Genomic DNA, 26,541 nt, shown 5'->3' with positions numbered 1-26,541 from the left:
ATCAGTAAGTTGTATTTTGATAGCACTTTTCTCCAAAACTCAAGGTCGCTTTACTACAAGCATTTAAAGGGATAGCCCACCCCCAAAAATAAAAATTCTGTCATCATTTACTCACCCTCACATTGTTCCAAACCTGTATGACTTTCTTTCTTTGGTGGAACAGAAAAGAAGATATTTTGAAGAATTTTGAATAAGAACCGGAACTTGGTTACCAACATTCTTCAAAATCTTCTTTGGTGTTCTGCAGAAAAAAAAAAGAAAGCCATACAGATTTGAAACCACTTAAGGGTGAGTAAATGATGACACAATTTCCATTTTTGGGGTGGACTATCCCTTTAACATTAACATAACCAAGAACATAAATATAAATCATCTCAGCAATGTTATTACAATAACAAGGCTAATAGATATACAGTGAATTTGTATACTTTATTTGAGTCCAGTAGTGTCATTAAGTGAATGTTTTTGCAAAGATGCTTAAAGCCAATCAGAGCAGCTGAAACAGAAATCATAGTTCAAGGTTGATCAGATATTTGTGTTTATATAGACTAGAGAGAAACTCACCAGAGCACTGAGCTCCACAGCTGTGAAGGCCACAGATCCGCTCCATTACAGTAAGCTTTCCAGACTTGAACCAACCACTAACATTTCTTTGATGGTTAGACAGGGTTTTGGTCTTATTTTATATATATATATATATATATATATATTATATATATATATATATATATATATATGCATATAATTGTGTTCAGGACATTATTTATGCAACTGTAGATTAAGTTACAGATCTTTTAAATGCATGACAAGTAGATCTAGTTTTTGAGCTTAACCTAGCTGTAAATTTTTTGGAAGTCTGTTCTGGAGTAAGCTAGGTTCTTGGCATTGTAAAGTGGTTTATATTAACATTAAACATGCAGATCGCAAGTGCAACTCTGTTAATGAGTGATTTCAATGAACTTTGATTCTTTGCCTCATCAGTTTTTGGCAGGTCATTAACATTGTCTAGCTGTGATCTGCAATTTTACATATGCACCACAATAAAGTGTGTTTCTTAATGATGGTGCCTCTTTATAGAGACAGTATTCAATGTACAAAGTATACAGTAGCTGCTCTGTGAGAACAAAAACAACCATGATATTCCCAGGATTCCCATGTAAAAGCTGAATATTGCATCACACATTTTTTTTTGAGAGTAACTATTATATTATATTATATTATATTATATTATATTATATTATATTATATTATATTATATTATATTATATTATATTATATTATATTATCCTTTTCCCTGCATTCTTTCACTCCTTTTGTTAGATAATCATTAAATATTAATCTCTTAACTTCTTCTCAGTATTAAACATTTTTTTACGTTGGTTTGGCAAAAGTTTTTTTTTTTTGGTGTTTTTTTATGTTATTTTTTTTTTTTTTTGCAAAGGTTTTTTTTAATCTTTTTTATTTTTTTAATTTATGTATTTTTAATTTTATTTATTTATTTATTTTTACGTAAGTTTTAACCGAAGTTGTACTGTATGGTTGCATTATCAGGGCGGAACCTTTAGTATCAAGCACCGGAGCCATACGGACTGTTTTTGCAGACGCACCGCTTCGCTCAGGAGCGTTTGAACAGGTAAAAGCTGCTCTTTTATAAGAATGTCGCTGTTTAATACGTATGTTTTATGTTTTTGCCGCTCTGATGCTGTTATAACGTTATTTTTTAGTATCCGCTACATGTACGTATATAGACAGATCCCATAGTCCTGTAAAGACCTTGACAGCTGATTTATAATAGCACTGCTACGGTTTAAATGTTTTCTGAACTTTTAATCTTATCTTTAAGGTGAATTGAGAGCCTGTACCAGAATATTTATGTACTTTCATTATTAGTGCTTCTTTTCTTGCTGATCGTGTGAAAATAAAGACTGAAACGGTGTGAACTTGACATTTTTAGCAATCTATTATTATTATTATTATTATTTTTTTCAGTTATATCAAACAGGATGGGATGTTTTAGAGTAAAATAAGCCAACATATACCACAAAACCTCACAGAATACATCCATTGCTACTCACTGATGTTTCTGCTGTTGTTTTGCTTCCAAAAAAGGGTGATTTCATTATGACACATTTATTTAAATTAGTTTTAAAATCTACCTAACAGGATGGAAAGTGAATTTGAGGCCACAGGAAAAACCGATAAAATGACCATGATTTTAAACTGAATAATATTTACAAGAAAGCACGCTTTGCTTGAAATATATTGGTGAGATACAAAAAATGCTTTTTCTAGCAGTTTTTCATGATAATAGCAGTTTTTTAATATGTTGGGGGTTAGAGGGATGAATAATCCTCTTAAACCAAATCATTTAAAAAAAAAAACATATTTAATAATAAAATATAATGTTTATAATAAAACATATGTTTTAATAATATAAATGTTTTTAATATTATAGATTTTTTTTCTAAAATAATATTTGTAATGTTTCAGTTCAGAAAAAAGCCTATATAAAAATATACTTTTTGTTTGTAGTTTAGGATGGCTCAAGCGGACAGCAGGGCTCTGGCTTTGGGAGTTCTGGCAGGGGCTGCTGGGATCAGCTTGGCGATTGTCTGCTTCCGCAAAATAGGAGCAGGGGGTGGTGGCAGAGTCCTACACCTGAGGAGCAACGCAGATCACACGGCAGGCAGCCTGGGTCTGCAGACGGGCCAGGCGGAGGTGCTGGATCGGCTGGGAGCTCTGATCCACTGTGTGTCTGAGCTCAAAGAGGAGGTAAAAGCCTTGAAGGATGCACTTCCACACCTGCAGGACAACGTCAGAGATCAGCTGAGGGGCCGGAGTGGGGATGATATCACCACTCGTAAAGCAAGCACCCTTCATCGAACTCTCACCAGGAGAAAAAAAGCGAGTGCCTCAGCTACAAGTGAAGGACAAAGCTCAGAAGAGGCGGAGTTTTTAATTCATAGAAAGGCAAAAAATGCTTCCCGACAGATATTACTTAATTACATTTTATTTTTAGCAACAGGCAAAAAATTCACAGGAAGGCAAAAAATGCTTATTGTGACCGATAAGTATTAATTATTTCCATTTGTTCAGATAAAAATTAAACTTTCACACCTTATTTCAGGGCTTTTATTGTCTGATCAATCATTTTGCAAACATTCATTAAAAAGTTAGGCAATAACAGAAACAAGTTTTTTAATACAAAAAAAGAGAGCATATGAAGGCAGGCATCAAATATCGGGGACAGTGAAATGCGGCGTGGCAACAGTAAGCCTACTGTTGAGGTGTTATTATTACAGTTTAAAAACTCAACTCTTGTTCTCATTTCTCTTCACAATATACATTTTAAAAGAGTTGTTATATCAGTAATTTCCATATGGTTTTTTGGCACTGTGAGCCGGTTTACAAATACATCCCAGTAAAGCTTTTCAGCCATGGAAGCTGCAGTGCTCTCAGTAGTGGCATGACCCTGTGATAAACACAGTCCAAGTTAACAGCACCCCAGAATCACTACGGAACAAATTTTGGCATTTCCTTCCCCAGACTGTGAACTCTGCACCTTATTAATGAAGGATTTGCATAAAAAAATAACCACTGAACTTTTCCAGTGCCAAGCTTTCTCTGTAAAGGTCCAGGCGCTTCTGCTGTAAAGCATTCGCCTGTGCACGGTGTCTCTGGATGTGACTCCATAAAGCTTCACAGGGCCCCCAAGGTCTGGATTCGTCCTTGAGTTTCCTCATACTCTTCTCGTTGTGAAACACTGTTTTCCTTCCACAATACTAAGGTGCCTTTGATACAGCACTCTGGGAACAGCCTAATATTCAAAATTTTCTTTCTGTGTCTTACCCTCTCGCTTGAGGGTGTCAATAAGCCTCGTGAAGCTGTGGTTTACCATGATGCTGTTTATAATGAACCAGCTAAGGGGCATTGTTTTGCAGGGAGAATTAGATTTCAGATATTAGGGTTTTAGGTTAATAGCTCGTTCCCCCTTAGCTGTTATAAAGGATTTTTGGTTTTCATGAGCTTGCCATATACAGGGCAATAAAAGGAAATATTTCACAAAATTAAATATGAAAGCTAATTTTATCATTAATTATGGAAATAATAATTTATAAATATGCCTAATTTTTTAGAAGGACCTGTCAAATGATTTTTCAGATAATCACCTTCTGTCTAAGTCACATGCATAATAAAAAGTTTGAAAGTGTTTACATAATATATTTGTTTGTTTTATAGAAGTCTGGCTGTGTGTTATATGATCATATATAGGATCAAAAAAAAAAGAATTAACAGTCTCCAGTTAAACCAATTAAAACAATAAAAACCAAAAAAACAAAAAAAATAATAATAAAATTAATAAAAATAATAATAAAAAACAATCTATGTGGGTGTATATAGTTATATACAGATAATAGACTGTAATTATATATTAAGAAGGATCATATAAAATACCATAACTTACATTCCTTACATACCTGTGCTATAAAGCTTCTATATATCATATATACTTTACATATAAATATATACAAATACAATACATAAAGCACATAACCCGTACTGTGGTTTACAGTGATTTATAACAGCTAAGGGGCGTATATATTTCATATTATGTTCCCCCTTAGCATATACATACATTATTCCAATATACACAAGGTTTCACAAAATACAGCATAAAATATTTTGGAAATGATTTACATGATAATCACCTGCAATATTTTTGTTTACAGTATATATTGTGTATTTGTGGTGTGTGTATATTTATATATATATATATATATATATAATATTAATCACATACATAAACACTAACATATTTATTTTTTGAAATATTTACATGCATGTGTTTATTATTTATATTTTATATTAAAAAATAATTTAACATATAACACAGCCCAAACATGCATGTGTTTGTATTTATATAAAAATAAACAAAAACACATTAAAAACATCCTTCCTATTTTGGATGCAATTTATTATTTGACAGCACTAATAAAAACATCCTTCCGCCAAACAATGTAGTTTCTCAGAAACAACAGAGTTGTTTGTACAACAGCTTCAAACGTGGCTCAACCAATCAGAATCAAGGACCGGTCCGGAACTATCCATTTTATAATCATTTTCATTTTGATGCTTTATTTATTTGTTTGTTTATTATGAATAGCTAGTCAGCATGTATTGAAAGCTAATAATAGCTTATTATGGTTGTTGCTGGAAAATAACGAAATCTCCTTAGTTTTGACAATTGCCCTCAATTCATATGCATTTATTTTGGTGTTTAGTTTTTTCATGCCCCTACTCTGGGCAAATGTAACATAATTTAGAGTTGTAGAAGGATTAGAAGTGTGTGCATATCTGAGGTGTGATTCAGTGAGAGAGCCGAGAGCGTTCCAAATCATGTGTTGTCTGTACAGACGAGGTGAACTCCACTGCCTCTAGTCATTCATTTGAACAACTGTTAACTAAATTCAGCACTAAGCACTTTACAAGTCCATTCCAGTCTCACTAAATTCTGCTCCAAGAGCCATTCAGAAATAATGCTGCTTTGTTTTCCAAAGCATTAAACTTTAGTTCTTGTTATTTTTGACACATTATGTTCTTCAGCACCTTCAATGTCCAAAAATGATTTATTGTTTTAAGCCGCTTGGTTTGTGCATCTTTGCATCCAAATACTCCAAATGTAAAAATAAAGGAACCACTTGAGGCGTTCAGTTTTCATAAATTGTTTTTGTATGTCTGTTTGGAGCGTTCCTAGACCATGACTGGCTTTTGTGTTGCTCGGTTATCATGGTTTTACTTTGAGCAGGCAGGATGTGTTTTAACACTACCATCCAGCACAGAACGTTGATTCAAGAGCTTGTGTGTAATTTGGTCCTGGAACAGTTTGGGTTTCAAAGGACTGTTCATCTGTCAAAACAGTTTCCTCCTTTCTGTCTCTCTTGAAAGCACCGGCCGATCAATCTCAAAGAGTGACTGCTGAGTTATCACAGTCTAATTTTTACTGTCTCTTGTAGGAGCTTGTAATTTCTGTCACCGTTCCTACATTGCTTGAGTGCGATCACGTCACAGCTTGCCTTAGTTGCTGAAGGATGTTAATACTTGAATGTTTAAAACGATACCGTTTTATTGTGTTTGATTGCTGTAGATGTAAAGAAAAGTTATTGTTTACATAGAGGCAGACAGGTCAGATTACAGAAATGTGCGAGTGCTCTTTAATAAATGAACTGCTCTTCTAAATGGACTGAGACATTGTTTATCTGTGAGACTGTCTGGTATTGCTGTATAATAAATGTTTTTAAAGATGCAGACAGTACATCATTGTGTTTGGAGGGTGATTGAGTTGTGACGTATAGATGCTCAAGCACAGAAACGTCATTTGTGATTGAATGTGTGAGTTTTTGAGTTTCTCAACTTGTGTTTTTTAGTTGTATTTATTTTTTTACAGTGTGTGACTTGCTGTTTCTGAGAAGATATGAGGCTATAATTGGTTATAATTATAATGTTTGTTCTGTGGAAAGTATGGCACTGCTTGCACATTAGCCTTGAGAAGGACATAACTCTTTTAAAGGGTCTTGTAAACTTATTACTTGTAACATTAAAAATGTGTTTACTGTCACTCTTGATCAATTTAATGTGCCCTTTCTTTAAAAAAAAAATCTTACTGACCCCTGACTTGTAGCTTTGGGGGTTAATACTGTTCCAGAGGAATAAAGAATGGTCTGTTTGTCCAAACTCTAGAGGCTGCGTCTGATGAAGTCATAACAACTCTCCCACACAAAGTCACTGCACTTATTTAAACATATAAAAGACCTCATAGTTTTATTCAGCTCTGTTAGGGCATTCAACAAAACAACAAAAAAAAAACCTTCACTCTTTCTCTGTTCACCAAAACAAGAGTATACAAACCTTCACTCTTTCTCTGTAGGGTCTGTCTAAACCATTTTAAAGCCCAACTGAAAGTTTATGCACACTAATATGTGCCCTCTTGAGAATTTAAGGAAAATTTGGCTTTTATAACTGTAAATATGGTGTGCCATCCATTTGTTGAAAATTTTCCACTGAATCAGATTATTTTAAAAAAAAAATCTAAATCAAATTCTCAGTTTATTTAATTGATTAAACAACATTCACCTCAGCTATTACATTATTTAATCAGTTTTAGTTCAGTTTAATACAGAAACTGAAGGATTTCATTTTTATATTTGCATTTTTACCACCATTTTAAAAAAAATAAATGTAATAGTTTTTTCAGATAAAAATCTAATATATTTTAACTGGGGGGAAAATACAAAATGAGAATTATTATTATTTTTTATTTTATTTTATATTGCTATAAAAACACTTTTTTTATATTTTGCAATGTAGTTTTAATTTAATGCTGTATTTTAATTTTTTTTTTATTCGAAAGATCAGAATAGGCACTGCCCCCCTCAGAGAAAATGTCCTTGGTTCATTGTGATATGTGACAGATTTACAGTCAAATAGTGGACAGGCGCGGATCATTCTGGAATGAGAATAGAGATGAGCTTCAGTTCTGGAATGTGCTGATTTACCTCATGATCAGCAACGTTCGTTAGCACCTCCACTGAGAGAACATGCTCAGCAAACAGAAAGAAAGACTTTAGCTGATGAATGAGAGGATCAATGAATGTATGAATGAAAACATACAGAAAGGAAACCATGTGGCATTTTCACAATTGCATTGATTGCTGACAAATGGAAATGTTGGTTCCACTTTAAGTGCAGTTTGGACAGTAGAAATTCATTCATATTTTTGTCATTCATCATTAAAGAGGGTTATTTTGATTTCATATTCATCAGGGTTATGAGAATGAGCAGAGAGCTTTTGAACTGAACTCTTTGGTCTAAACGTAAAAGAGTTGTTATTACAGAATTGTAAAATGCAACAGCAAATGCAAAAAAGTTTGCAATTTTGTGTTTGTACGTCAGATGAAGAGATCTGATGATTAGACTTGGTTTTCACTGCCCCGCAAAGATAAACAAAACAGAAGCAGAGAAGTAGGCCTAATGCAAAGGCAAAGCTTTGTGCTAATGATGTTGGTTAACGTTCATCCAAATGATGCTTGAGATCCGAGTGTTCAGCCAGATCCTTGACAGTTGTTGATCTTTGCTGAGGACAGATGTAAGACGTGCTCTCAAACAAACACTGCGCTCTTGAATTTGCAGTTCTGCTCATGATGGCCACACAAAGAGGGAGATAAAAGATTGGCATCAAAATAATCCCTGTGGAAGATTCTGGTTTTCCTGGGTGTGGCTGTGTTCTTCAATCCAGATAGAGGAAAGACAACTTCATTCAGACTTTATGTTAATGAAACATATGTTTTTTAAAGAATTATGTTGAGCTCAAGGCTGTATTTATTTGATCAAAAATACAATAAAACAGCAATTATTGTGAAACATTATTACAATTTAAAATAACTGTAATTATTAAAATACTGTAATGTATAATTTATTCGTGTTATGGGAAAACTAAATTTTCAGCATCATTACTCCAGTCTTCAGTGTCACATAGTCCTAAAAATAAATATAATTCTAATATGCTGATTTCCCGCCCAATAAACATTTTTGAAAAAGTTTTTTTTACTTAATATTTTTGTGGAAATCATTTATAATTAATAAAATTAACATTAATAAAAAAAATATCAATATTTCATTAAAGTATCATGATTTCTAAATATTAAGCAGCAAAAACTTCAACATTGACAATAAAAAGAACTACTATTAGTAATTGAGCACCAGTGATAATTAATAATTGCTTTTCTGTAAACAAATGATTGAATTTCACTGATCATGTCACACTGAGACTGAATTAATTGCTTCTGAAAATTCAGCTTTGCATCACAGGAACAAATTCAATTTTAAAACATAATAAAGCAAAAAAAATAAATTCTAAAATATATCACAATATTACTGTTTTTACTCTATTTCTGGTCAAATAAATGCAGCTTTGTGAGTGTAGGAGACTTCTTTCAAAAGTGATAATTTTCCAAACTTGGAATATATGTATTTAGTATTTTGTTGTTTATTGCTTGTTTTGCATTGAGGATATCCAAATTCAGTTAGTTTTGGTATGTGACTCATAATTATATCTGGATGACATTGCAGAAAAAGAGTTGCCAGTGTACGTTTAGCCATAATAAGGCTCTGAGAACGATATCATTTCAGACAGACTGATGAGATTGGCCAAAATGACTCAGATCTCTGGCAGTTAATGTGTAACTGTAGCCCCTTAAATCAAAAACACTCCGGCTGTGAGTGATTTCCTTTAACTGTCATGAGCGACAGTCTTGTATGTAACATTGAAGTGCCCTCGGAGGTTCCAGCTCCAACACATCCCTGCAGAAATATCGCTCGAAGTCTCAAATGTTCTCACGAACCGCGAATGACGCAAATGCTTCAGGTGCCAGCTCTTAATGGAAGCCTTTTATGTTTTCACTTTTTCTCAAGTCTTTCATTTGTACTTTAACCTGTAATTAATGTTTTTACACACTCATCTCAGCTGCTGAGAGTGTTAGTGCACGCCTACAGTCATTGAAAAGGGACGCTTTTCGAAGGCTGTAAATGTTAGGCAGGTATTGCATGTCTTGTTGTAAGAAAAATAAACAACCCTCAGTGTTTTTACATGAAAGCCTTCAGGTGTCAGTCTGAAACAGGCAATCTCAGTAAACTGTTAATTAGCCTGCGTCACATGTGCACAGATCCTGTGGATGGTTTGCATGTAAACACTTTATGAATGCATATCCATTACTGACTGCATCAGTGACCTATGTGAGAACGCCTATAAGTTTGTACATTCATTAGCAAACTTGTGCTTGGCCTCCAAATAAAAGCCCTTTACCTACTTGTGTAGGGAAAACACATTTTAAGCATGTTGTTTTGCCTGAGCTTCCTGAGAGGTATCTTTTATGTTGAAGATACTGTAAAGCATTTAAAAATCCATTTGGCCTCTGTAATGTGAATGTATTTGAGTTTGTTTTTATGTCTTGAATTAAAGGAATAGTTCAGCCAAAAATTTTATTTACTGAAAAGTTACTCGCGCTCAGGCCATCCAAGATGTAGATGAGTTTGTTTCTCCATCAGAACAGAGTTGGAAAAATATCATCACAACACATGCTCACCAACAATCCTCAGCAAATAATTGCCACCAAAAAAATAATAAAAAAAACAGCGGATAAAAACCTCACGATAATCCACAAGTAATCCACATGACTCCAGTCCATCAATCAATGCCATTTCTGGCCAAAATGTGAGTCCGTAATAACGCTTCCTCCTGTTGTCCTCTCACATCAAAATCTACAACATATTTTATTTAAAACATTTTTGGACTGGTTTTGTTTGTAAACAGTGCTTAATCCGTGCATATCTCTCTCCTGATTCAGACAAGACTAAAAACATTATGACTGATTTCTTTCTTAGAAACAAACAGCTTTTTGTTTCACATGATGTTAATTGATCTACATGAGTCATGTGGATTAGTGTGATGTTTTTATCAGTTGTTTGGACTCATTCTGATGGCACCCATTCACTGCAGAGGATCCATTGGTGAGCAAGTGATGTACTGCAAAATTTTTCCAAATTTGCAGGTTGGATAGCCTTAGGGTGAATAATTTTTCAGCAAATTTTCATTTTTGGGTGAATTGTTCCTTTAAAGAGTCACTTCAGCTTTCCAAAATACATTTAACCGAATTAACATGTAAATTATGTTCTTGTTGTCAAGCACTGACATTCCTGTGTAACACATCAAAAGCTTTTTGGTCTGTCAAGTGTCAGTCTCATAAGAAGCCAATTTAAGCATAACAACAGATATAGGCTCACTGTCTTCTCTGCTGTGTGCTACAGGTATATAACGGCACTGACAGATTCTGAGGAGGAGGAGGAAAGTGACGATGACCGAAAGCCACCGCAGGAGCCAGTGGATGAGCTCACGGCCCTGCTGCAGAAAGCAGACCGACTGCACAGCTGTAACGGGGCAGAGAAAGCACAAGGCCTGAATGCTCTGCTGGAGAGGAAAGCAGAGGTTTGCAAACTACAGCTCAAAAGTTTGGGCTCAGTATAAGTTCTAATGTTTTTGAAAGAAATTAATACTTTAGTTCAACAAGGATCCATTAAATTGATTAAAAGTGGCATTTATAATGTTACAAGTGATTGTAACTATTTCAAATAAATCCTGTTCTTTTTAACTTTCTATTCATCAAAGAATCCTGAAAAAAAATGTGTCCCCGTTTCCACAAAAATATATGGTTTCCATATTAAGTAAAACAGCTGTTTTCAAGATTGATAATAAAAAGAATGAACAGAAAATTAGGAATTTATTCAGTGTAAATCAAAATAATTCTTCACAATATAACTTTATTTTTGACTAATTTTTAATGAGCATAAGAGACCTCTTCAAAACCATTCTAAAGTCATACTTTCCCCAAATGTTGGTTTACGGTGGCTTCTGGTTTATTAGTAGAATGTTTTATTAACACGCATTATGTATGTGCTTACAGTTTGATCAGAAGTGCCAGTACCTCTGGCGGTTGTCCAGAGCCTATGCAGATGCACATGATTTTGCTGTAGACCTTGCAGAGAAGAAGAGCTGTGCTGAGAACGGTAATCACAGCTTTTATGATTACAGGTTGACATTTATTTAAACATTGCAGACATTTGTGCCAGAATTGAATAATTTGACATGGTGGTTAAAATGTAGTGCTTGCTTTCAACTACCATGAAATAGCAATGAATCATCATTGTTTGGCAAATGTTCTCCACAAATATTGATTCATCAAATGAAGTGTGATTTATTAATTAATTGCCAATAAATTTGATTTAAGTTGACTTAAGATTTGTTTATAGCCTAATTATTTTATAACCATCTTGACTTATTCATGAAAACACAACTACCAGTAATTGTGAAGAAGACAAGTGTTGTCTGTCTTTAGGTTATGAATGCTCGTGTGTCCTGTGTTTTACTCTTAATCCGTCTGCACTCTCCATTGTCTTTCTGTTCCGTTTTCTTCTTCTCTCCCTGCCAATTAAATGTAACACAATAGCAGCTTGGTCGATGTGTGTATGTAGGGACAGGATCAACTAGTTCAGTTTCCAATTTTTTTTACTATAGCGCCTTTATAATTGCTGTTCTTCAGTCACTTCTCTGTATAAAGGCTTTAGTGTCAAAGTTTGGAAGCAGGCCAATTATCACTTCTATTTAAATCTTTAGAGGAAGTCTCATTAGTCCAGCTGTAAACTGGTGTATGATCATCTTCTGCAAAATAAACCTTTGAATTTTTGTTTTATTTAGGACTGAAAACACATTGGATGCTGCTGGTCTGTCACACATCTTGTTTATTTTGTTTGCATTTTTTTATTTTAGGAAAAAAAGTTGGTGAAGAGGCAATTTCCATCAATCCACAGTGTGCTGAAGGTCATCAGTGGTAAGTTCATGTTAATATTAAATCAATTTGTTGTCTAGTTAACTAGTACTTTTGACTTAACGTATAATGAACCTGTTGAAACTGACTATACAAGCTAATTTCCAGTCTTTCACGAAACCTATTACTGACACCTTTTGGCATAGCTTAGACTTTACTGGAGTTTGTGTGGCTTCAATATCCTCAAGTTGTTTTTTTAAGAGGTTTTACATTATTCGAGAGCTTTTTCAGAAATCTGGCCCTCATAAGTAGAGAAACACATTTGCATACTTGTTTGTAGCACCTGGGCTCTGGTGTGTCTGTGGGTCTCTGAATGTATATGTGGGTGGGTGTGTGTGTGTGTGTGTGGGTGTCCTGCACCGGAGGTGTTTTTCAGGCTTGCCAGCTCCTCTGGATATGCTCACTCATCTTACAAAACCTTCTTGATAGCATCACCACACCCCAGGAATGTAAACACATGCAAAGACAGCCCCAAGCTAACATATAAATACACACGCACACAAACACACACACACACACACACACACACACACACACACACACACACACACACACACACACACACACACACCTACTTAATTGCTTGCAATTTCTGTGTTTTTGTTGCAGTTTTGGTGTAGTGTTCAGTGGTTTGGGGTCAGAAAGGTTTTTTTTTTTAATTCTTTAGTTTCTAAATATTGTAGAAACTTAATTTTCTGTAAAGTTGCTTTGCAATGATTTGTATCGTAAAAAGCGCTATACAAATAAACTTGAATTGAATTGAATTGAATTCTGTGGAATATATTTTAAAATGCATTTAAAATTGTTTTAAGCTGTAAAAATATTTTATAGTAAAAACCACTCTTTTTACTGTATTCATCAATTCATTCATACTGTATTCATTTATTCATCATACTCCTCAATGTTGAGCAAAAGAGGCTTCTTTAAAAATATGAAAAAATAAAATAAATAAATCTTACTGACCCCAAACCTCTTATTGGCATTTTAAAGGCATAAAGCATATTTTGTCATTGCATTTAAACATTTAGTGGACTGACTGACATGATGATATGTGGATGCCTTTGTGCCTGTCCATCTGACATTGTTGATATAGTTTTGAAATGTGAGAGACAGACATTTCCTCACTTTCAAAGACACATGATGGCTTCATAGCTTCATGTATTGCATGATGAAACGTATCACTTAACGCATTTTGAAAGATTCATATCATCAGAAGTCATATCCTGCCTAATCCAAGCACAGGGCAAGCTGCCTGCTAATTTTCTTTTAATTGAAAGCAGTTGACTGTAAGATCTATTTCGGCTCCCTTTAATTTAAATCTTTTTGAGCTGTAATGGTTTGACTGTTTTGAAGGCAGTCAATCAATTAAATATTGTAATAGGAAGGGTTAATATGCTTATTGCACAAGTCTTACAAATATTGTAATATGCATTCTAATATGTTTACGGTGTCTAACACTGCATATTACAGTTCTTGTGAGCTGTGCAGCATGTGTTTGCATTTGTTTAGGTACAGGGTGTCTTAATGAAGGTATGTTCACTGATCTCTCTGTCTTTATTTTGCCTGCGTGAATCCCTCTGCAATGCTTTCCGTTCCCTCACAGATGCCAGGATTATCACATGGAGTACAGAGGAAGGTCATTGTGACCTACACACACACACACACACATCTCAGTTATTGCTGCTCTTATCTGTGATGTGTCCTTGGCATTATGGTTTTCATTAAGGATCTGGCCTTCAGCTCTTGAATTCTGGCCTGTCCTTTTTGCAGCAGCTCTGCTTAATGATGTAGTGTGTGAAGGATACATTATAATACAGTTTTATGACCATATCCTTGTATCATGAGCAGAGCCAGTTCCATTGTATGTAAAACTTTTCTAGCATGTTTTGACATTTAAACATTTGGTAATTTAATTTTAAATGGATTTACAAAAAAAAAAAAAAGTTTGAAGTCATTTGGGGTTTAGGGTAAGATTAAGGTCTTTATGTTCATCAAAATTGGGAAATATTATTGCAATTAGAAATAGATTCTATTTTAATATATTTAAAATGTCATTTATTCCTAAGGTTTTTGTTGAAGTGGGGATACCTTTTTCCGGATTCTTTGATAAATACAAAGTTCAAAAGAAAAAAGAACAGCATTTATTTGAAATTTTTGTAACATTCTAAATGTCCTTACTGTCATTTTAAGTCTTAAGTCTTTGATGAATACATTTTTTTTTGGAACAGTATGAATGATTTACACAAGAATTAAATTTTATATTAGGGATTTGAACAAACAACTAACCCTATAAGTATTAAATGTGGATGCATTACTCAGCAGATATAAATAATTTCTCAAATGGTGACACTTGTTGAGGAGAGGTGTGCTATTACCTTTCAAAGCTTTAAGATGTTTTAATTTCTAGATGATAAATAGGGCAAAAAGATCTTACATTAACAGTGATTTAATATGACACTGGTCCGTCCTTAAAAACTTTATCATGCATTTCTAGAAAATCATAAATCTGAGCTCTCAGAACAAAAACCTCTCCTAAACCGCATCATTTGCATTCTCATGGAAACTTAGAAACTGCATAGGAATGCTCAGGCAACCACACAACACTTCAGCTTGACTTGTAATATCAGTAAATGTAACTGAACTGTTTGCAGCTGGTAACTCTTTTCTGAGTGAATCTGTATTAGAAAGTCTTGATACATTGTCCATGTTTAACTCTTCTTTTTTTTTAATTTGTAATTTGTTCAGTTGTTGGGGCTTGATGTTTATTTAGCCAGATTCCCTGAGCTGAAGGTTTCTGTCAGGTTTAAGCTCATTTATCCTTCCCTTCTGCAACATAGCTGGTTTTCCTTGCAAACGGAGCAGCAGTTTGACCTTGAATGGCAATGGCAGCTCTTGTCATTGAGACTTTATTGAATGCTCAGCCCAAGGTGATGAGAGAGAACTTTCTGTTCTGAGCCGAGAGGTAAAAGGAGTCTGTTCTTTCTGTCGATCAGTTTGACTCTTAGACCTCTTTGTTTGTGGCCAGTTGCTCAGGGGATTTCTCTGCCCATGAGGAAAATACTGATTAAACTTACATAATCTTTTGGCAGCCACAAGTCTTAGTGTTCGGCTGATTTTTTTTTTCTCCCTTTTCTTTCTGTGTGGTTTGTGTTTGTGTATGCATGAGTGTGTATGAGTCTATATAATATTTCAACTCACCGAAAGGACTCTAAGCAATCGTTAGTGTGGCCAAACCACACTTTTTCTTGTACAAATCCCTTCTCTCCCTTTTCTAGTGTCATTTTCATTCTGTTTTTGCTCTCTGTTTCTCTTACTCCCACACACACACATTTCAAGATAGAATAAACTTTACAGAAGTTTCACTCCAGAACACTGGAAACTGCCTGAAGCTCACAAAACCTCCCCGACCTGTTCTGAGCATAAAGAATTACACTAATAGAGTAACAAACATCTGCTTGTTTTCTTTAACACTCATGGCCGGTAACACTCACAAATGTTCTTTAATATTTCATGGCCGGTGAACTCCGATGAACTCGACATCATCTGCTTTAAATCGTCTTTTTAATTATGAAACTAGAATTGAATTTCCTGCAGGAACTATCAGTGCGTGCAAGGCAGCAATTAATTTGTAGGTAAGACTAGGATTAAGACTTTGGTTATGCATGAATGGGATGCTGTATCAAAGCCACCTTATACATGGCTGTTGTCATTTTTTGCGAGCATGCAGTTAGTTTTTTGTAAACCGTGCTCAGAAGTAAACACAGTGAGACAATCTTTGAAGGAGGTTATCAGTGGTTATTAAAGAAAACCAGCCCCAAATTAATATGCAAACAAATTCTAGGAAGAATGTTTGAAAATGCATATGCAAAAATTTAATTTACAATATTTGCACATTTTTGTTCACCAAGTATCCACATATGGTAAACAGTTTTTATTATTGGGGATGTTTACCCATAATGCCCCTGTGGAGGGAAATCCCAGATTCCTGGCGTGAGAAGATGTTGTCAGGTGTGTGACGTGCTCATTCAGCCAGCAGAACGTCTGCCACTGGCTTCCATTACTTTGCTGTGGTTAAATGTTCAGGCCTCTGGGCATTGCCAGAACATGACAGCAATGAATAAAAACACTTCACAAACCAATCTGTGAAAGGAGGGGGGAAGGAATTAGCCCCGGGAACATTGAGCAACCTTCTCCCCACCTGTACCGTCTCTGCCAGCAGTTGTTATTAGTAATCACTTCTGGTATGTCTTCATGTTGCTTCAGTTCAAATTTATTTGTAATTCATCATAAGAGCTATTTTTGGTGATCTTCAACTTTTATGTCCATGCACTGCCATTTTTAATAAGTAATCAGGAATGTGATGTCAGTTTTGGCTGTTTTTACTTTGTTAGTTCTGTTCCAAAACCAGTGTCTGTCGTCTACATAGGCAGCTTTCTAACAGAAATTGAACTTTATAAGTGACAGGCAGCAACAAATTGCAGTCGAATAGTTACAGACTTTGATGCCAGCATGTTGCAAGGCTAAAATCATGATACTATAACATATCTGTCAGTATTGAATGAAATACATCTTTATAATCCTCTGTAATCTTGGTTCACTTAGCGTATTGCAATGTATTCTGGGAGTGGTCTGTTCGTTAAGGAGATATTTGATGCTTTCTTGGAATTCGATCAAAATTAGGTATCAGCATAATGTTGCTGCCTAGCTTTGCAGCCTTCATGTCAATAGCATGACTATGATAACTTTAAAGTGCTGTCTATGTAGGGAGCAAACTTGGTTTTGAAACGGAGCTTTTGGCATTTGTCGTCTCCGTACCCAAAGATCTCATCAAAGACTTTGTGATCTTCTGTTTGGTGTAGAGAGTTCAATATAACCGGCCAACTCTGCACCATTGAGTCACAGTAGCCAGACAGAGAAATTGCCAAAACTTGCCCAAGTGTTTGTTTTCTTTGGGAGAAAATACATGAAATGTGTTCCTACACTGTCTGTCCTGCAGTGATGCCAAGCTCAAAAAACAGCTACTCAACAAGCTGATGCAATGTTCATTCTCAGTCATCCTCTATGAAAGCAGAAAACCTGCAGTTATTCAGTTCATAGTCAAAATTTTGACAAACAGCATAAAGTCTACCTTGACAGGAACACACTATTTCAACAACACATAAAGTGAGTTTATTACATTTATCATGCCATTTAGCAGAAACTGTGTAGAATTTCTAGTAATCCATAGTTTGTATTTGGGAGACATCATTTCTGATCACACGGGCAACTTAGAAAACAAAGTGGAGTATGCTATTCAATTTGTGCAAATCTGGTTTAATTGTTGACAAAAAACCAATAAGATTTTTCCTTTGCATTATTACAGAAAATAAGTGACCATTAAAAGTTAATGATGAATGAGTCATGTTCACAAATCTTTGATTAATTTGGCCTGAATATATTTGCTAGAAGTAAAAAGTTAAACGCAGGCTATAAATGAACTACACTAGGGTCATGACTTCAATGCCACCACCACAAAGTTTCCAACAACTCTTTAAATCTTAAAAAAAAGAAAAACTAGTGGATTTTACCTTTTCACTCTGATGCATTAAATGAATGTCCAAAAAGCACTATGGTCCCATTTAGCTGCTTTTCAAAACAAGTTAAAACTTAAAAAACGGCACAAGTGGATATTACTGATGTATGTCATAGAATAAAATGAGCAAATATCTTGAGCTTGTATTCACCACAAACCTTATTTCATTTCTGGGTTTTGGCTTACAAAAATATGTCATCCCTGCAGCACTCTTTCGGTTTAGCCTTGTAAATTCAATTTGGTTTCCTAATTCCAAAAAAACTGTATTCTTACTCTCAAAAGTTGCACAAAGGCAGCCAATCAGATTAGATCTGGCTAGATTGAGAAGTTCAGATGGTCAGTAAGCAGACTGTGGGTGGTCCGTGGATGTGTCGCCTGCAGCTGAGACTATTCAGTACAGCACAATCTTAACTTCATCTACCAATCAATGAATTAAAATGCATGAGACAGAAGTTCTGTTGAAATAGATGCTCTTGCAATTTCTTTCTAGATTCATTTAACTTTCCTTTATTTTGCAGTCTAAACAGCTAGTAAAAGAGCTTCATTCCCACAGCACACCCCCCCCCCCACACACACACACACAAGTATAGTAAGTCGATCCATCAAGGTACGTCTGTGCTGGTGTTGAGTTTCTCTCTTGTGAGCTCAAGGTCGAAGGCTTTTGGCTACAGAATCTGTCCCCCAATCGCTTCAGACAAACGGAGCCCCTCTCACCTCCTGTGACAGTCATTTGACCTCTTCACCTCTTTATCGTGCACATAAAAGGTGTTTGTGCCCGGCTCCATTGTCTGGCTGTGAGTACCAGCAGGATTTACATCGCTATGCTGGAAAAGCTTTGATCACCTCTGAACCAGCCCTTCAAAACACTGTAACTACACATGTACACACGCACATCAGTCTCTTTTTACTTACAGTCGTGATTCTTTTCTTTCCTTCTTTCTTTAAAAATCACTGGGCAGGTATAGTAAAATCACTGCATAGCCTCAAGTAGCAACATGATAAAAGACAGCAATCTGTATAAATCAGTCTAGTTAAATGTATTAGTATTAATCATCAGGAAAATTATTCTGCAGGTCGGTTCATTAGTTTAAATGTCTGTGGTTTAACTAGCAATTTGGCACAAGTGTGCATTAATTAGCAATTTACAGCGGCTTTGAATGTGGTTTATTCAGTCAGTAATTAGAGTCGGATTTTGTAATGAGAAATTACTTGTAACTCTTATTAGATACAATATTTATAGTTTGAAAGGCTGATGTTAATTTTGTTTTCAAGTTTTGTACTCATCTGTTCATTGGTGCTTATATCATAGCATTAAATTATTGTAGGAACGTTGACAAAAATGTTGAAATCTTTCTTTATTACTTTTATTAATTAGAAGTGTATTTCTTTAATACAGCTTCTAACCTTCTCAGAATAGATTCCTAAACCACTGTATAGTCTCAAGTTGACAGTTACTCTCCAAAACAATCCATAGAGGTTTGATAATATTCAAGTGAGGTCATTTATCTGGCCAGAGCAGATGTTGAAGTTCATTTTGGTGCTCAGACTGTCCAGGTTTTATGATCGTGACTCCATCATTTTTGCATTTTAACATTGGTGTCTGAGATTGAAGGTTTATCAGTTGCAGCTTTTTCATGGATGTTGGCTTTGTGAAGCTCTTTGTGGTTGGTTTTTGTGAAAACAGGGTCTTCAAGGTGAATATTGAGGTTTTCTGCAGTAGATCTGTGTTGTTTGGACACAATACTTCTTAGTGTTCGATGGTTCCTATCCTTCACATTCGGTTTTATCACTGTCTACACAAATGATGTAAACTCTTATAATTAATAGAATATAGCATAGCTTCTATTCATATGTTACTAATTACTGTTTTCTTTTCTCTCTCTGTTTTTGTCTGTCTCTGCATAGGTATGCTATACTCTGTGGGCTCCTGTCAGAATATGAATCTATTCAGAATAAAATAAAAAATGGTTATCTTTTTAAGGTGAGTATGCATATTTGTTCTTTACACAATGTTCAAGTTTCTTATGTTTTGACTGGATGTCAAATATGTAGACAAATACAGGTTAATTGCTAGGTTGTAGAGCATTACACTTAAAAACAACATCAAAACAATTCAAATATATGAAATACCGCCCCGTATATTTTAAGTCCAGGATGTTAAAAGCTTAAATACAGAAAGCAGAATATTTGAGCAGTTCAGATGGACTGTTTGCCGCTAGGCTCATGTCAGCATATGAAGTAGATACTTCCAGTTACTTCCACTTTTAACTATTTACACAGTTATTCCTGTGCTTCATGTGGAGTAGAGTTAAAGGACAGTAAATGATATGGTGATCTCAGCCAAAAGGTCGTTTCAGTTGATTTCAGTGGTTGTATGTGTTGATGGGAGCATAGCATCAACTTCTGTGAGAGTTAGTGTTTATAATCTTATCTGAGACAAGAGGAACTAGAATGAGGGTACCACACGCACACACACACGTATTTCATAAGAGCAGATCAGTCCCTGATACACGTAGTATTTTATGTTAGCTGTCAGCTAGATTTCCAAACACCACACACCTGCAGAGCCCTGGCAGGTGAGCTAGCAGAGAGAGAGAGCGAGGAGCTGAATGACAGATGCGTGTGGTGGGTTTTTCTGTGTTCGTGCGAGTTCAGGAGAAATATTTGCGGTATCTCAGCTGTAGAGATCAGCAAAAAAGACAAGTCGTGCCACATAGAAAGTAACCTCTCACGCTCTTGCTCTCTCTTTCTCTCTGTCTCGGATCATCTGGATAAAGCAATTGAGCTGAAACCTGAAGATCCTCTGTCGTATTACTTGCTGGGCCGCTGGTGTTATGCTGTGAGTGACTGAGCGTTTGGTATTAATGTGTTTGGGATATTCATGACATTGTGGTAGTTAAAGCCTGAATCAGGGTTCCCACGCTCATGAACAAAAGCTTGGAAATATCAGAGAAATTTATTTCTTCTTTACTTCAAAGTCTGACAGGCCAAACTTTATACAAAAATAATAAATATAAATGTCTATAGTGAATATACACTACCATTCAAATGTTTGGGGTTGAAAAGATTTTTTATGTTTCGAAAAAAGTCTCACAAAGACTACATTTATTTAATTATAGGTCAAGTAAAAACAGAATTATTATCATTGTGTGTGTTTTCAGCATTCTTTAGTGAATAGAAAGTTCAAAGAACAGCATTATTTTAAATTTTGTAACATAATAAATTTATTTATTGCCATTTTTTGTCATGTGTATCCTTACTATATAAAAGTACTGATTTCTTTAAAAAAAAACTTTTGAACAAGCATACATATTTACAGTGAGTGCATTCTGTGTAATGATGAAAATAAAAAATAAATAAATTAAATTTGGGGCTTGGAAAACTCATTGGTCAAAAATGTTTAAAGACTTCTGAGTGCTGCAAAAATCATTTTTTATTTCAGTATTTTTTTGCATAAATGAATTTTCTCATGCAATTTAGATTTTCAAGTAAATTAACTTTCAATGAATATATATTGAGTGTTTCTTAATGTAAGGTGTAATGTTATATAAGGTGTTTCTTAATGATTTTAATATAAATTGTTTTCAATCATTAATTAATTAATTAATTAATTAATTAATTAATTTAGGCAATAGGCCTATCTGTATGTTGATAAGTGGAGTTCTTGTTGTTTTTTACTTTGTCCATAAACATGTTGTGTGCAGGTGTCACAATGTACGTGGATAGAGAGGAAAGTTGCTGCTACTTTGTTTGGAGAGCCACCCAGTGCCACAGTCCAGGACGCCCTGCAGAACTTCCTCAAGGTGAGACGTGCCTTTGATTGATTGTGTAAAGAGCCTCTTTATTAAGAGGCCAAACAGTTGAACAAATAGGTGATGTTTGGGTAGGTGATAAGAGCTACTAAATAACAGATTATAACTATAAGCATAAAATGAGTTATTTAACATTAATAACTTTTTTATAGCAAATTTGATATTTTTATTTGGCTAATTTGTTACATTTCCACCAATTTGTAGGTAGACAGATTTTTTTTTTATGTCTTGCATCTGCAGTTCCAACAACCAATCCGGTTTCGAGATTTTCCCGCCATAAACTGTGCAGAGATTCTCTTAGTACAGTATGTGCTGTAGAGGGATTTGTCTTAGAGGTCCTAGTTTAAATAACAAACCCTTTTCATTTCTGAAAGCGCTTGACCTGTGTTCCTACATTCAGTGTTTTTACACAAGTTACTCTCTTCTCTGATGTTCTCCTGGCCTTTGTATCCCAGCCATCACTTCTTATTTAAGGGTCTGTGCTTAGACTTGTTGCACCCTGCCAAGACAACACAACATTCTGGAGAGTTACAGCAACAGCACAGCTGATTAAAGGAAATAAATGGGGAGTTGCTCTTCGTCATTAATCATAAATAGTCTTATTTTGTACAAAAAAACAGAAATATACCAACAGCTTATGACCAAATAATGTATTGTCTCTTCATTCACTTACACTTACGCTTCATACAGAATCCAGCTTTACATGCTACATGGCCAAAAGTATGTGGAAACTAAACCTATTACTGGTGCAGTAGGTGCATAAAATCAAGCATCAGTACAGCTATGATCTCCTTAGGTTTTTTTTAGTTGAATGTAACATACGTGGTACTGCATTATAATTTACAAAGTGAGGTTCATGCAGAACTGTCATCTAGTGGAAATCCTTCATAATAGAGTGAAAGCTGGGAATGCATTTTTAGAAATTAATGCTTTTATTCAGAAATGATGCATTAAATTGGTCAAAGCCATTTCCATCAAATGCAAAGATATTTGCAAAATTAAAAAAAAAAAAAAATAAATAAATCTATTCATCATAGTATACTGTTTAACATTGATAAATAAAATACATTTAATGTTTAATATATTAAAAGAAAAGTGGTTAATTTATTATTAGTATTAGATGTACAATTTAAAATACAAGTTACTTATTTTTTGCTATAGTGGGTAAGGTGTTAAAACTAAAGAAAGACTTAAAAAAAAAAAGGCCTTTAAATCCAAAAGAAAATATGGTAAACCTAGAAATATGAGGAAAAAGACCTAGGATTTTCACTGTAAAATCCTCATCCAATAATCATAAACTGCTGAAAGATTATGTATATATCATTAAAAATCTGTTTATCAAATGGTGTAGGAACCCTGTAGTTTACTTTGTTGAAAACATGACCTCATATTTGTGGCTACTGCAGTGTTTATATTTTGTGTGATTGTGTAAGTCTCGTAAATGTCGACAGTGTTATTTATTGCTCTGATTACAGAGTGGAGGTTTACTGCCTACAATGTTAATTGTTTAATATCTTATTTAACACGCAAGTGTTTAAAAAAGTACCCTATAGACGTTTGCCTGCCAGCAGTGCAGTCCTTCTTTCAAGAGAGATGTGTTTTTCATGATCTCATTTAATTAACTACACCTGAAATGCGAAAAATCTGTTACATAAACAGTCTGTGTTTAGACATCTACAGTCTGTAGTCGATAAATAATTTCAGTTTGACTGTGAATGACAGATTGCATTTGCTTTGTCCTGTGTTTGATTCTACAGGTAGAAGAGATCAGTCCCAAGTATTCAAAATTCAACTATGTGTTTTTAGCCAAGGTAATGACTTCAGGTCTTCACTATTTTATTAATGAACTGAATATTGATTAATAATGACATTGGGAATTTTGTTGGCTCTGTTCCAAACCTAGTGTGCTGCCTTGCTGAAAACCACCTACATAGACAACTACCTTCCAAAGCAGCATCCTAACTATATTAAATATTAACCAATATAGAAAGTGATTTCAAATAAATGCCATTTTTTTTAAAAATGTTCTATTCATACAAGGATCCTGCAAAAAGTATCATGGTTTTCACAAAAAAATATTAAACTGCAAATACTTTTATCAACATTGATAATAATTGGAAATGTTTCAGCAATTATTTTAAATTATGTATTTTTTTATCAAATAAATCCAGTCTTGCTGAGCATATCTGAATTAAGTATATTACCAAACATTAATAATTAAGTGTTACCTGCTACTATGTACTTAAAAAACTGAAATCGCCTAAACTATTTGTAATGGTTACATTTTAATAACAAGTCAAATCCAGCATTCAAAGTTTACAGAAGTGGGATCATAAATGTTGCTGTGTTTTTGCAGGCACTCTCAGCTAATGTTTGCTAAATACTATTTTTATCTCATTATTTTTAATCTCACTGCATGTAAAAAATTTGGGGTCAGTCATTATTTTTTTGTTTATTTAATGGAAATATTTTGTTTTCAGCAAGGATGCATTAAGGGCACATTTCAACTTTTATTAATCAAAGAATCCCACAAAGCTGTTTTCAACATTAAAAACAATTTAATATATATATATATATAAATAGAAAATCGTAATAATATTTAAAATGATCACTGTTTTACTGTATTTTTATCAAATAAATGTAGCATTGGTGAGATTAAGAGACTTCTTAACTTTTGAATGGTAGTACTGTATATGATTGACATTTCTCATTTCTCTTCCACCAACTTCAGTGAATGCATTTTTTTTTTCACCGAGTTTTAGATAATCTTACATATGTATGCAACACACTAATACGGTCTACTTGGGCAGTGCACTAGATTTTGAAACTGAGCCAGTAAAGCCTTTAAGGAACATTGAGAACATTGTAATGTGTTACTGTAACTGCGCCTATATCACTTTTCTCTTGTCAGTGTTACAAAGACTTGGGTCAGAGGAGACAAGCCCAACAGATGTGTGACGCTGCCTCTGCAATGAACATTCAGACTAAAGAGGTGTTTTCTTATTTTGATGAATCTGATTTTTTTTGTAGTTTGAGTCATTTACATTACATTTACATTTATGCATTTAGCAGACGCTTTTATCCAAAGCGACTTACAGTGCATTCAGGCTATACATATTTTCATCAGTATGTGTGTTCCCTGGGAATTGAACCCAAAACGCAATGCTCTACCACTGAGCCACAGGAACGAGTCTCTTGCCTTTGTAATTCTTTGTTTGTGTGTGTGTGTGTGTGTGTGTGTGTTTCTTTAAAGGATGAGGAGGCACAGAAGGAATTGGATTCTTTTGTTTCATCACTTTAACAAGTCTCCAACAAAAGCTGTCTGTCTTTGTGTTCCATCTCTTTGAACTCGACTGTGACTCGACTTTAGCGGTTTACCCACAAACCCAACATATGAACTACTAATGTTGGCCAGGCCACGTTATTCCTCTACTAAAGGGAAGACCAGCAGCAATATTTTGTTTATTTTTAGTTTATGCACAAAATACTGTATGTGTTTTACATGACAGTTTCTTTTTAATTCTTTTTGTCTTTTTCTTTTTCCCAAAGTACATTTTAGACATCATTATAGTGGCAATACATTGAGTGGCTGTCACCTATTGAAACCCACAGTGACCATCAGTGGCTGCTGTTAGAATGAATTTAGAATGAATTACACAAAAAAATGAAATTTTGCTGAAAATCTACTCGCCTTTATGTCATCCAAGATGTAGATGAGTTTGTTTCTTCATTTAAAAACAGATTTGGATATATTTAGTATTCCATCACTTGCTCACCAATAGATCCTCTGCAGTGAATGGGTGCCGTCAGAATGAGAGTCCAAACAGCTGATAAACACATCACAATAATCCACAAGTAAACAACACTATTCCAGTCTAGTTTGTAAGAAACAAATCCATCATTAAGACACTTTAACTGGATGAGTAAATTTGATTATTAGCGTGAAGTCAACAAGAAAGAGAAACAAGAAAGATCTGTCCGGTTGGCATTAAAAGCATGCATTGACAGTTCCACTTGTTTTTGTGTGCCTTTTAGGGGCATGTTTATGTGTACTTTCTAATTAGAATTTCTTTCTGTTTTTGTTAAGCCAAAATTATTAATGATTATTTCATAGACATAACTTACAAAACACTATGACTATAAACCTGTAAACCTCATGAAGTGTCTGAAACAAACCTTTAGAAGAACTTTGGCACATTTAATATTTAGTTCTTCCAAAAAAAAAGCTGCTGATATGAAATTGCAAAATTGAAAATCTGTCAAAAATGTTTAACCTTTCATAGCACAATGCTCCCTAATGAAATGCAGTCTTTTGCAGTTTTTATTAGGAACACCTGAACAACTCCATCTGGATTTAATCTTGTTAATCACATTCTCTTTGTCGAATGTTATATTTTTGTAGTTCAATTTAATAACTCACATGACTTGTGTAGATTTTAATCCCTAGACATTATTTTTTGACCAATGATGATTTCTAAATCCCAGACAAATTATGGGGACCATGTAAGTCTAATGTAATTTTTTCCCCTCGTGTTATTGCTAAAATTGTTTTAATGTCATTTGTTGGCATCCAGCATTATAAATGTATGCATTTTTATGTAAAAATGATGGCATTTGCTCTCTGTATGGTACATTTTTGATTATTGGTGATTGAGATTGTAATTGTGCGTATGAAGATCATCACTTCATCTCTGCTGCTCAATACAATATACAATAAGGTGAA

The 26,541-nt window shown here is 34.5% G+C and overlaps 1 protein-coding gene across 1 annotated transcript; it reads left to right on the top strand.

The window, feature by feature from the left end:
- Positions 1–559: 559 nt before the first annotated feature.
- On the top strand, positions 560–26,541 carry LOC109100548 (regulator of microtubule dynamics protein 2). Its single transcript, XM_042737429.1, has 13 exons — positions 560–614; positions 1,552–1,633; positions 2,533–2,951; positions 9,720–9,731; positions 10,861–11,038; positions 11,514–11,616; positions 12,377–12,437; positions 19,912–19,986; positions 20,767–20,845; positions 21,711–21,809; positions 23,576–23,629; positions 24,730–24,810; positions 25,072–26,541. Exons 3-13 carry the CDS (start codon positions 2,539–2,541, stop codon positions 25,117–25,119), a joined length of 1,203 nt encoding a protein of 400 aa, XP_042593363.1. The 5' UTR covers positions 560–614; positions 1,552–1,633; positions 2,533–2,538; the 3' UTR covers positions 25,120–26,541.

The sequence above is a fragment of the Cyprinus carpio genome, chromosome B13 (genome assembly GCF_018340385.1).
Source record: "Cyprinus carpio isolate SPL01 chromosome B13, ASM1834038v1, whole genome shotgun sequence".
Taxonomy (NCBI): Eukaryota; Metazoa; Chordata; class Actinopteri; order Cypriniformes; family Cyprinidae; genus Cyprinus; species Cyprinus carpio.
The sequence above is the reverse complement of the archived record's forward strand: the minus strand, read 5'-3'. Positions and strand labels throughout refer to the sequence as shown.

What these genes read in the sequence shown, in the direction of transcription:
- LOC109100548 (XM_042737429.1), top strand. Translation starts at nt 2,539, where the DNA reads ATGGCTCAAGCGGACAGCAGGGCTCTGGCTTTGGGAGTTCTGGCAGGG. An exon ending in AAAAATGGTTATCTTTTTAA is followed by an intron (nt 19,987 to 20,766) that starts GGTGAGTATGCA and finishes TCTCTCTGTCTC; the next exon opens with GGATCATCTGGATAAAGCAA. An exon ending in TGGGCCGCTGGTGTTATGCT is followed by an intron (nt 20,846 to 21,710) that starts GTGAGTGACTGA and finishes TGTTGTGTGCAG; the next exon opens with GTGTCACAATGTACGTGGAT.